The 12,869-nt window shown below is 42.7% G+C and overlaps 1 protein-coding gene across 3 annotated transcripts in view; it reads right to left on the minus strand.

The window, feature by feature from the left end:
• cttnbp2 (cortactin binding protein 2) overlaps nt 1-12,869 on the minus strand; it is a 199,356-nt gene that overhangs the window by 62,940 nt on the left and 123,547 nt on the right. For all 3 annotated transcript variants that reach the window (XR_011520312.1, XM_070550258.1, XM_070550259.1), the window contains exon 6: nt 962-1,061. Coding sequence is in view for 2 of the 3 variants with exons in the window: in XM_070550258.1 (XP_070406359.1) it covers nt 962-1,061 (100 nt within the window). In the remaining variant the exon portion in view is untranslated. The remainder of the gene's footprint in view (nt 1-961; nt 1,062-12,869) is intronic.

Consider the following 12,869-nt stretch of genomic DNA (forward strand, 5'->3'; position numbering starts at 1 on the left):
GAAGAAATTTTAGGACAGGAGTGATCAGAGGTCAATGCTCAGAGAAATGACAATAAAATCTAAGCACAGACTCAGACTCTAAAGGTCTCATTCAAAAGGTTAAAGGTCATGACAAGATTATAGGACAATTAGAGGGTTTGCACGATCAAAAACAACATGGTGGCACAACTTTGGTTTGTAAACTTTCTTCTGGAAAAAAATAAATAAATTAAAAAAAGTCTGGAACTGATGAGACCAAAGAGATGTTTGTACATGATGCACAGCTCCTATTTTGGAGAAAACCAAACATAACATCAGCACAAACAGCTGGTTTGGGCTTCTAGAATCTGACATGAGTCCATCTTTGAATATTCTAGAACCTAGTGAAGACCAGATCTAGAGAAAAGTGCGCCAACTGGTCCTAACTTAAGCCAGTTGTAACTCTTACGTCTGACAGCTAAATCAGACATGGGGACTGAGGTTAGAGCTGAGTGCACCAACTCAGACTAGGGCCAGTCGCAGCTGCGCCTGGTTATATGCTGAGCGTTAACGAGGATACTTGCATTGCTGTGCTCGCTGCACAGCAGTGGATCGACTCAAGCACAGCAAGGATGAAAGAGGGAGGCAAATTTAAATAAATTTTAATAACACAAATAAAAATACGCTGTTGGGAAGATGCTCACGGCTGAAGGGCTTAAGCCTGAGTGGTGCACTCGTCTTAACAATGAGCTGGGCGTAACTTTCAAATCCACGTATGCCCAGCTAGTGCACTCCACCCCTGTACATAATGCCATGGTGGACTGTCCTGACTCAAGACGTCTTCACAACTACAAACTAAATCTTAGTAGAACTTCAGGAACCAGATCAACAATATTCATGGTTAACATATGCATAAACCCCTTATCACTTATAGGTAAATCAGTTTAGGGGGGTCAGCGAATACTCATGACACTATTCTTTGTGAAACGCTGAATGAGCTCACCTGCTGTGGCCGTGGGCAGCAGCTACATGTAAAGGTGTGAATCCATTTTCTTCTGAGACATCAGCAGGTAATCCTGAAGACAGCAGCAGCTTTAAACACTCTAGTGGAGAAAGTGACAGACACATTTTTAATAATACACAGGAATAAGCAGGTGCAGCACTTAGTAACTATTTACTATCATAATACTTGAGTGTATATAAAAAAATTTCTACCATTTACTGTTCTAGTCTTTTTAGATCTCAGAGCTGCTTTTGACACCGTCAATCACAATATTCTCTTGGAAAGGCTTGAGCATGTTAGGCTGGTTTAAGTCATATCTAACAGATTTCATTTAGTTAATGTACATGACTCAAGGGCAGGGATTCCTTAAGTGTGGTGCGTGCACCCCTGGTGGTGCTGCTAGGGAGCTGCTGCTAGGGGGTGCGTGAGGTGAAAAGTGTAATGGCTGCGGGAGCTTAAAGCGAGTCTGTCATATGTCACAGATGTAATCCAGCAGAACCATGGCCAACGGATGCAGAAGAGCGCATGAAAGAGTGACTGATTTTTAAAAATTTGGCTGAAATAGCACCTAACGAGATGCAGTGACAAAAACTTCCTCCGATCAGCCTTTCACCGAGCTGCGTCGCGGTGATTCAGACAGAGCGCTCAGAAGATTTAAGCAGGTGCTGGATGCAGAGATAAGACCCCGTGGTGGAACTCACTCCTCACCCCTGCCACATGGACCCAAGGGATAAATTATCAACCCAGCTCAATGGCCAACATTCCTCGTGGGGTCACACCCATTAGGACCGTGGGAGGGTTAAGTGGGCCAGTACGCCACAGTACTTAGCACCACCACTTCTATAAATATCTCTTTAGAGTACTACCACTTCTCAAAGGGCTGACAACGTTCTCATAAAGTGCTGGAACGCTCAACCGTGCATTTGTTTGAATCTTTTTGCAAGCTTCCCTCACAAAATTTCCAAACACTCCATCCACCTCTCATGCACGGATGAAGCGGGGGGCGCCGCCGCTTACTCCGAGTCCATGCAGCAGCGTTTACAGCGTTCGTGTGATGAACATGAAGGACAGGGGAGGAAGCAAATACCTTTGAAGTCTTGTGACAGGACAGATGTACGTTTTTTCGTACGTTCTTTTCATAGTTGTTTGTTTTGACTTTCCTTCATGTGGAAAAGACGCCTCCTCTGCATTTGTGGTGTGGGGGCTGGGGGGTGCGTCGACATGGTCGGGACATAGAAGGGGGTGCGCGGCTAATTAAGTTTGGGAGCCGCTGCTCTAGAGTTAGTTGTGGAGTTCCACAGGTTTCAGTGCTTGGACCAATTATTTTTACTATATGCAGTGCTCAGCATAATGAGTACACCCCACTATATTTGTCAGAAATCCTTTAGTTTCCTTTCAGAATCAACATTTTCTGTGAGATACCATAAATGTGGCCCATTGATTGCAAACAAGATTTGTGAATTTGAACATACAAAAAAGCAATTTGCCAAACAAATCCATTCAAGCCCACGTTGCAAAGACGAGTACACCCCAATTATAGTCTTAAAAGAAAAGCCACACTTAAGGACAACATAATTCTAAATCACAGGCATTAAACCACGAGTGACTCTTATGATTCATTTAAGAGGTGTCCAGCAGACAGGTGACTATAAAAAAGGCATTATTTAAAGAAATGTCCTTCTCATTTCATGCTGTGAGCAATGGCTCCACATGGAAGCGAAATGTCACAAAATCTGAGAAAGTAAATAATTTGTTTCCACAAAAAGGTGAGGGCTACAAGAAGATCAGCAAATCTTTACATAATCAGCCAGAATACTGTAGCATAAGTGATGCAAACATTTAAGAGAGAGGGAAGTGCAACCATCTTACAGGGATGTCCAGGTTGTCCACGGAAGTTAACATCTTGACAGGAGCGTTTTCTGATGAGAAGGGTTGAAGAACATCTCATTGCAAGTTCACTGCAGTTAGCTAAAGCAGTAGAAAGCCTAAATGAAGTGACTATTTCCTGTGACACCATACGGTGCACATTGCAGAAGAATGGCATGCATGGGTATCATCCACGAAGGAAGCCTCTCTTAAAACCCATGCACAAAAAAGCATGCCTAGGATTTGCTAGGGCCCATGCTGAATGAGATGGACTACTGGAACTCTATACTCTGGAGTACGGGTGCTCCGATTGATCAACCACAGATAATTATTGGCCGATTTTCATGCAAAAGTGTGTGATCTGTGATCGTCGATCACTGCCTTTCATTCCCGATCTGGCACTGGCGCTTACTCTTCCCGGCCGGTAGAGGCGCTGTAGTTCACACTTCTGCTTCCTCCCGCTTAGTGCGAATGCGCATGGCGGCAAACCCACAAAGACAAACATGTTTGCTGTGTGGAACTTCTTTACGGTGTGCGAGAGTGATATTAAGTTTGCGTCTTGCAACACTTGCAACGAAAACATACCCCGCGGAGGAAGCACGTCAAAAAAATTCAACACAACGAATTTGATCCGATATTTAAAGACTAAACACTTGGCGGAGCATGGTGAGTTTTTGAGGCTCACCACAGACAATGAAAAGAAGCCAGCTAATGCTAATGCAGCCACAGTCAGACAGCAGCTAACGCAGCCGACGCTTGGAAACACTCGCCCATATGAGCGTGACAGTCAAAAGGCTAAGCAAATTACCCGTAAAATCATCGAGTTTATTGGACTAGACGACCAGCCTTTTTCATTTGTGGAAGACGCCGGATTCCGCCGACTACTAACCCACCTGGAACCCCGCTACATGCTACCGGGACGTAAATATTTCGCCGACGTAGCCCTTACAGAGCTCCACCAAACAGTTTATTCTTTCATCGAGGAAACTCCTTAAAGAAAGCGTCTCATCCTCTGTGAGTTTCACAAGTGATATTTGGAGCTCAGATGTCAGTCCTGTGTCAATGCTGAGTTTAACAGCTCACTGGGTAGATGCAGACTTTCAACTTCAAAGAGCTGTTCTGCATGCCCAGGAGTTTTCCAGTTCCCATACTGCCCTAGCTTTAGCAGCTGCATTTGAACAAATGTTTCAAACATGGCATATTCCAAAAGATAGGGTACATGTGATTCTAAGAGACAATGCCAGAAACATGACGAAAGCTATGGCAGATGCTGGGTTTCCAAGTTTGGGGTGTATGGCACACACCCTGCAGCTGGCCATCCATGATGCAGTGCTGTCACAGCACAGCATAAGTGACATTATTGCCAAAGGGAGATGCATTGTGGGACACTTCAGGCACTCTTCTTTAGCATATGCAAGACTTCAGAGTGTACAAAAACAACTGGGACAGCCCACCAAAAGACTGCAGCAAGATGTCAGCACGAGGTGGAACAGCACCTATTGTATGCTCCGCAGCCTCTTGGAGCAAAAATGAGCTTTGGGCGTTTATGCTGCTGACTTTGAGCTACCTGCTACCTTTACATCTTCCCAGTGGGACCTGATTGAAAGCACAACACTACTCCTGGAACCCTTTGAAGAGCTGACTAAAGAAATATGCTCATCAACTGCATCTGCTGCTGATGTCATACCCTCTGTGCTGGTTTTAAAGCGCCTACTTGCCAAAGATGCTGCAGCAGATCATGGTGTGAAGACAACTAAGGCCACATTGCTGGAAGCTGTCTCCAAAAGATTGGCTGACATTGAAAAGGAGCCTCTCTACAGTTTGGCAACCATCATAGACCCAAGGTGAGAAAATTATAAAATAAATAATGCTGAAATGTAAGCATTTACTTATCCATAGTTAATTATTTTGTTTTCAAGTTGCCAGAAACTACGAGTTTAATAAGAAATGAATGTGATGTCCCCCCATCCCATTCTAGGTACAAAGACAAATTCTAGTCCGAAGACGCAGTCAAGATCGAGACAAAGAGACAGCTTCTTCGTCTGATCACAAAGGCCTCTCAGAGGAACCCAAACCAAGTAGCTGAAGCCAGCAACACAGGACCACATGTAGGGCTGGGCAATATGACGATTTTAGATCGTTTTACAATCTACACATCTGACGGTTTGTCATTTTTGAGAGACCTTTTTATCACGATTCACAGCTCTGCTGTTGAATTTCTGTGTCTGAATGAGAAGGGAACTTGCCTCAGGCGAATGACACACCTTCGTTTGACCTTAACCAATCAGAGTGATTCATGGTAATATATTAGTGCGCGCCCCACTTGTTTTCACCTGTGTGTGAACAAACATGGCATCGGCTGCGGCTGAGAGCAACAACGAGGTTTTCGTTCCAAAGAGAAACGCCTCGTCCATTATATGGAACTGGTTTGGTTTTTCACCAGACGACAAAGAGCAACATAATATCTTTTGCAAAGTTTGCAAGGAGAGTGTCAAAGTAAGTGATGGCAACACCACAAACTTGTTTAATCACTTGAAAAGAAGGCATCCAAACCATGCAAAATAGTTGGTATAAATGGGCTTTGTATACAACAAGAGAGATGACTCCTAATGACTGCATAGTGTGCGCTCAAGCACCTGGAAGGCTACCCGAGGTAGTTCCAGAAAAATATACTTCTAGTGAATGTGCCATTGCATGACGCACATGTAAGACTAGAGAGGAAATAGAGATCAATAAAAAGATTTCACCTCTTCTTAAGTTGCCATTGTGTGGACTTCAATGCAGATTGCTCCATAGTACACAAGATAAGTACAAATATGTTATAAAATATGCAGAATATAATATCCTAGATGAATGTGCCAAATTTGCAATCCAAACAGACCAAAATGGTCCTCCAACAGACTACAAAATTGATTATAGTGCTGATTATGAATGTTTTGCAAGTGGAGGTTTTGCTGACGATGGAGGAGTGGACGTAGGTAATACATCTGTCAACTGTAAAGTCACTTGGGTATTATCCTGGTTCCCGCATGCAAATATGACACCACTTCTAATTGACACCCCTGTTTAGTATGAAAACCCTGTAACTCTTAGTCAGGATTGTGAAGACATATCAATGACAATTCCTACTCTTGATCTACTAGGTGAACAAGACATTGCAGTTATTGGATGTGTGGTGGTTAGGGGTTGTATGAACTAGTCGACTAGTCGGCTTCACAGCTCTGTAGTGACTTTTTATGCCTGTCATTGACTAGTCGCTGTCACGTGATAATGACTGACAAGATGCAGTCCTCGGAAAAGACAGCAGGTGATGAGCCCCTGCGTCGGGAGGCGGAGGCAACGCGCTGTGCCAGAGCGTCGGTACCGACACCAGCGGTAAAACGGACATTTAACCAAACTGTGACCTTTTCCCTCTTGCAATTTTACCTTCCCCTCACCCCCATCCTAATCTTAACCAGTTTGCGCATGCAAAGCTCTGATCACAGGACGCACCAGACATCTGCGTCCTGAGCACCGCCAAATCAGGTGTCACCACCTCAAAAACAAATTAAACACGCAATCGTTCATGTCGGCTCATTTCCTTTCATGTTTTCTGTCTGTAATTTGTGCCTGATGCGTTTCGCTGCTGCGAAGCAAGGCGCATCACCTGTTTTGTTCTCCGGTGACGCACCCCCAAAATTCCACTATCTCCGCTCCGGCACGAACTCCGCAGCAAAAACGGTCCCGTTGTAGTCGGCCGGCGAGCAGCGGCACTCCGCTGTTTTTGCGGTCGGTAGATCTTTTAGAACTGCAGTTCAAAGGTAACTCATAAGGTGAATATATATGAACCCAGGTAGCAGTTTTTCTTTAGGATTGAGAGGAGATGCAGGAAGATAATAAACAGGCAGGACAGAAAAATAGTCAAACAAAAACAAGTTTGTTTTTGTACCTGGTGGTTGCAACAAACAGACACCATTGAAGGTAATCAGAAGTGAGGAACAGAAAATGAAATAATTACTTTAATGTTTAGAGCAGCAGGAAAGGCTGCAGGAGCATCAGTGAGTTTGCGGCTGCTGCGCAGGGGGAGGGGGGAGAGGACTGAAGTAGGATGCAGAAACTACCGTTATTAAAAGAGATGTGTTAACTTAGAAAATGTGGGCGCAATTTTAATTGTCAAAAACTCCAGCGAACCTAGAAGAAGGAGAATGCAGGCAAGGAAAGCTAGTCCTTAGACCTCTTAGCCCTCAAATTGGGTCAGTGGGGAGCTATTTTTGTAAAAGGCAGGAATTTGTGCAATAGTAGTACTAATTCTCATTTCTCTATTGACATGTTGCATCCTACTTGTTGTGAGGATACTGTGGGAGCGAACTCTGGCTGCCCAAATGAACCTTGCAGCTTCGTCTCAATACATGCAAATGGAAATGGCTGCATTGGACTCAGCACGATTCCCAATGTGTCTGGAGAACAGGGCGGCTGATGGGACGGCTGAGGAGTAATCTTTGCGTCTCGTAAGGGATGTTGTTGATGTTGTTACATGTAATCGACTAAGGAATCGGCCTCAAAGTCCTCTTCCAGCGACAAGACCCCTTGTCATTTATTCGTTTAACATTAATTTAATGGTTTATGTTAACATTCATTTAGTATTATATGTTATTTAGCCAGTTTGTTTTTGGGGGTTGTCTCCCTCATGGGGGGACTGTAGGAGCCAAGAGCTGTGTTTGTGTACGTGATGTTTAATATCCTGTTTTCAGTCCAGTTTGGATAATTTCCAGTAAGACTAACATTTATCTGAATGTTTATCGGGAAGTCAAGAGCAGCAGATGATTCCTGTTTTGTTGCATGGTTTGCTGGGAAAGACTCCCCAAACAGTTTCCAATTCATGTGTATGTGAACCCATTTCCTAACCTATGCAGGAGTGACGTCAGTAAAAAGTATAACTGGGGTCGCATTTTCGGTGTAGGCAGGCTTCTTCTGAGATCCAGCCGGAGGCCTGTTGCGTTCTGGCTGAACGCTGTCCCAAGTTACTGGTGATGTATTGCTGAACTGTACAAATAAAAAGCCCCACGCTGTAAGGACAAAGTTGTCTCATTTTCTTGTGTTTCGATAAGGAAAAGAACCACACTTCCAATTGGTAAAACCATTAGACAGCATGGGATAAACTTCCACTGTTATGCTGATGATACTCATTTATATTTATCCATAAACCCTGATGAACCTAATCGGTAGGGCTGGGCAATAAATCAATATTTTCATAGAAGATATAATTATAATAATATAATTGTATAAGATACAAGATGACTTTATATCTTGATATCGATATAACAGGTGAAACAGCTATGCTAGCGATTACCCGCTATGCTAGCGACGTGTTGCTCCGTCTCTAAGCGGCTATTGCATTCTCACAAGTTTGCTCAATCTGAGAGCCTCTGGGTAAATGTGCTGCTCTAAAGTTTGCATTTGGCTTCCTGGTTTTTATTTATTTGGGTTTGTTCAACTCCAATGGATTTCTGTTTTTCCATCCTTCTTGTGCGGACAGACGAGCCAAACCGCTCCCTCCCCTGTGTAATTAGGAAACATTAGCATATCATTTTTTAACTATTTTTCCGCTCTTGTTTGCTATACTAGTAAATACTTCTGTTGAAAAAGTTGAGTTTGTGAGGTGTGGGTTACAGCGAAAGTAGCCTAAAAATAATACTCAAAAAAGAGGAACCAGAGACTCTGAGTCATTACATTATAATCGCTGATATGAGCCAATACTGTTAGACTCCAGCCATGTTTGCCCTGATTACTAATAACTCCATGGTGCATGACCCATGTGATCTTCAGTAGATGCAATTACATCATCGTAAATTTTGATTACCATGATAGATTCTATTTTCAATGGACAAGAAATATACAATATGGCCCACCTCTAGAAGAAGTTTAAATAATTTTACATTGATTATAAATATATAATTAAAAAGTACCTGTGGGACATTTGATACATCTCTAGCTTTCAACTGTGTGTGTGTGTTAGCAGACATCTGTATCAGTGTTTTAAAGTTCAGACTGGAACAGAATAGGCACTAAGGTTAGTTTGACAAGAATCAATACATTTTTATGCATTTAATCTACTGATTTATGTATATAATTTTTCAAGACAGCTTGAAGTGAGTTAACTTTTAAATATTTTACAGGAGGAAAATTATTGAGATATATATCGTATATTGGAATTCAGCAAAAAGATATTGAGGTATAGGTTTTGGTCCATATCGCCCAGTCCTTCAGATCGGTTAGGTAGATTACGGTTTTGTCTCAAAGATATAAAAAAATTGGATGACTAAACTTTCTGCTTTTAAATCAAGACAAGACTGAAGTTCTCATCTTTGGACTAGAACCTCAGAAAAAGAAACTGCTTAGTCAATCATCTGATCTGAATGGCATTACATTAATCTCCGAGAACAAAGTAAGGAACCTTGGTGTTATCTTCGACCCGGACATGTCATTCAAATCCCAGGTTAAACAGGTTTGTAGGATTTCCTTTTTCCACCTTCGGAATATTGCTAAGATTAGAAGCATCCTTTCCAGGAGTGATGCTGAAAAACTAGTTCATGCATTTATTACATCAAGACTGGATTACTGTAATTCATTACTCTCAGGAAATCCACAGAACGTAGTTAAAAGTCTTCAGCTTGTCCAAAATGCTGCAGCTAGAGTTCTGATGAGAATTACAAAGAGAGATCGTATCTCTCCTGTCTTAGCTTCCCTACATTGGCTACCTGTTAAATTCAGAATCGATTTTAAGATCCTCCTTCTCACATATAAAGCTCTCAATAATCAAGCTCCAGCAGGGGTTGCTGGCGGTTCATTACACCAGCCTGTAATATTACAGCACAGTGCATGCACACCACTGCCATTCCTACACTAGAGGTGTGAATCTTCACTTGTCTCCCGATTCGATTATGATTATTGGGTCAACAATTCCAATCGATATCCCGATGCATCACAATTATTTCATATGGATTTGTTTTCATCCATAAATAGAAGATGTCACATAATTGCTTTTTTTTATTATCAAAAACGTGTCTGACACAACCTGCCATCCCCCAAAAGCTCTCCATCCACAACAGTCCTTAGGACAAAATATTTCAATTATTTAAGAAGAATTTAACAAAGCAAAAAAAAAATTCTGTTTCCTCATTCAACAGTCACACGTTGAGAAATACATGCTTTGCAAATACTCACAAAATCTGAAAATATACTGAAAACCTACAGGACACGTCCAATTCTTGCCTTTATTTAAGTGATAAAATCCATAATGGGTTCAAATAATAGAGTTTAATGTCTTTGAGCAGCTTTAGAGTCAAATATTTAGGCCACAGTTCAAGGGTGTCAGAAATAACACCAAATGAAATGTTTGACTTTGTTTGTTATTTTATTTGAACCCAGTGGTTCATTTCTGAAATGTTGGAGAATGAATCAAGTTCTGTTTGATGCAGAAAATAGTAAAATATTTAAAAAATTCCTAAGCTTCCAATAAATGTGGAGGTTGTGGGCTGGATTAGGAGAAAATTACCCAGCTGATGGATCTCCTTCACTAACAGCTAACTACAAACCTTTCCACTAACCTGTCCTGTGTGACCTTCACCAAGTAACCCTCATGTCGGGCTGATTCGGTTTGGGTTCGGTCTCAGTTTACAACTCCAGCGCTCAGCCCTGCAGTACCACATAAAGGCGGACCAAAGTTTCCTATTCTGTAAATGTGGAGAACACCCACTCTGACAGATTTGGATGCTACGCTGGTGCCGCCGTTTCAAAAAGCAAAACTACATTCCTCTATAATTGATTATGGTGTACTCTTCTAAGATGCATGCATTGATTATTTGCCTTAGCTCTATCCTACACCTCCCGGTTGTACGTCAGGAGTGGGGGGGTGGGGTGGTGGGGGGGTGGGGGGGTGGGGGGGGGTGCGTGCAGGGTTTGGGGGACACAAAGAGGGGGCCCACGGGCCGCCTATTGAGTACCGCAGGGCTAGACCAACATGCAGAGCAAAGTTATTTTGCTTCAGCTAATGTCGGTCAAGATATCTAGGCTAGAATTAGGTATGACGTCTTAGAAATCCATTAGTTATAGTCTTATCCTGTTCTTAGATCTAATGTAGGCAATTCATCAATTTCTTATGCTCAACCTACCCCTGTTCCACAAAGCCCCATGAAAAGTAAGCGCTGTTCAGTAGTAGACAATAGACCCCTTGAATGTTTTTGTTTACATCCTTGTAATAGTGCACATTGCTGGGAGGCACAAGGATCATCTGCAGCGTTATTCAGAGCTGTATTTTCACGATTTCATTGAACAGAATAAAACCTGGTGTTACATCACACGGAAAGCGGTCTATAGCATTAGACATCCGCTCAAGTACAGATGTGATTGACAGTGTGTGTCACGTCCTCGCCCCTCAGCCAACTTGCCGCCTGCAAAAGAACCGCAGGCTAAAACTCCATCTCCCATCATCCTTCACTCCACCAGTTCCCACCATGTCATCACAGTCACCCTCAAAAGCCAGGAGGACAACACACCACACTCAGTCATCGATTCTTCAATCCATGTTCGAGTTCTGAGCTTTGATGCTCCACTACCAAACCACCTTACTCCATCCAAATAAAAGTAAGCCTTTTCCCTTACTTTCTGGAACACTATTGCACCCCCGCTCTCCATTGGGCTTGCGCCGGTGTTCCTAGATTAACTGTGTGACAGCAGCTCCCAACACTCGTTCTTCCGCTTCTGGGTTCTCCAATCATGCTACATCCCCATAAACGCCATCGTTTGTCTGCGTAGCTCTCATCTCGTTACAGTGTGGGGGCGCAATGAGGATGTAACTATACTGCCATTTCTTATGACAAGTTATTAAAATAAACATATGAATAAAAACATCAAGTGAGAATAGCAGCAACAGTAAACAACTCTGTTGCCCAGCTAGAGGTGCACGTTCAGGAAACGAGACGCGTTCTGTGATCACGGAAGTAGGGAGAGGGCCTTAAGTTGGAACAGAACTAGATGGTTTTCCTCTGACAAAAAATTCCAGATGTCTGCTTCAAGGTCACCATGGTAACCCAAAGTGGCTCATTAAGTAACATAGTAACAATAACATGCCCATCTTTCTCACTCTCTGATAACAAACCTAACGAAATGGAAACAACGGGGGTGGGGCTTGACGACTAGTTTCATCAAAATCGTATTGCTGTTTATGAGGAGATACCTCTTTCATTTGAACATTTGTCCACGTCATATACTCTACAGCAACAAAACAGTCAAGGCACACTAGTTCCTATTGAACTGCACATTTAAACCTATAACGTGTGCTCTTCATCAATGCTGTTGGATGTGAAAACAGGTAAAACATGTGACAGAACTGGAAACAGGACAGACTCGCACAATATCGTGGAAGTGTTTGTCTGGGTTTGTGTCTGCTCTGAGCTGCCAGACATTAATCACATCCATGGATCAATGATCCCCAAGGGAAATACATCCTGATAGACAAGTGTGTGTGTGTGTGTGTGTGTGTGTGTGTACTTGTTTAACTATCCTTCTTAGGACCAAAACTGGCATCTTAGGTGTGTTCTTGCTGTGCGTTATTTCCAATTCCATGTTGTCGTTCTTTTTTAAAACACAGAAACGGTTTTGTTACCTGTTGTTGACGCTACGTTTCGCCTGAAGAAGCCGGCAGCCGTCGGCGAAACATAGCGTCAACAACAGGTAACAAAACCGTTTCTGTGTTTTAAAAAAGAACGACAACATGCAAAACTGGCATATTCACTAATCTCCTGAAGACCATTTATTAGGACCAAAACCCGGTCCTAATACGGGGGACCCCGTTTTAGGCTTAGGGGTGAGGTTTAGAGGTAAGTGAGTTTTGTTACAGTTAGGTTTAGGAATACAATGGTTATGGTTAGGGTTAAGGTAAGGGTTTGGGTTAGGCATAAATGCAGTGACTAAAAATAAATGGAAGTCTATACAAAGTCCTAATATGGATAGAGACACAAACTTACGTGTGTGTGCGAGTGCTGAAGGAGCATGCACCCTGAGC

This window comes from Nothobranchius furzeri, chromosome 4 (genome assembly GCF_043380555.1).
Source record: "Nothobranchius furzeri strain GRZ-AD chromosome 4, NfurGRZ-RIMD1, whole genome shotgun sequence".
NCBI lineage: Eukaryota > Metazoa > Chordata > Actinopteri > Cyprinodontiformes > Nothobranchiidae > Nothobranchius > Nothobranchius furzeri.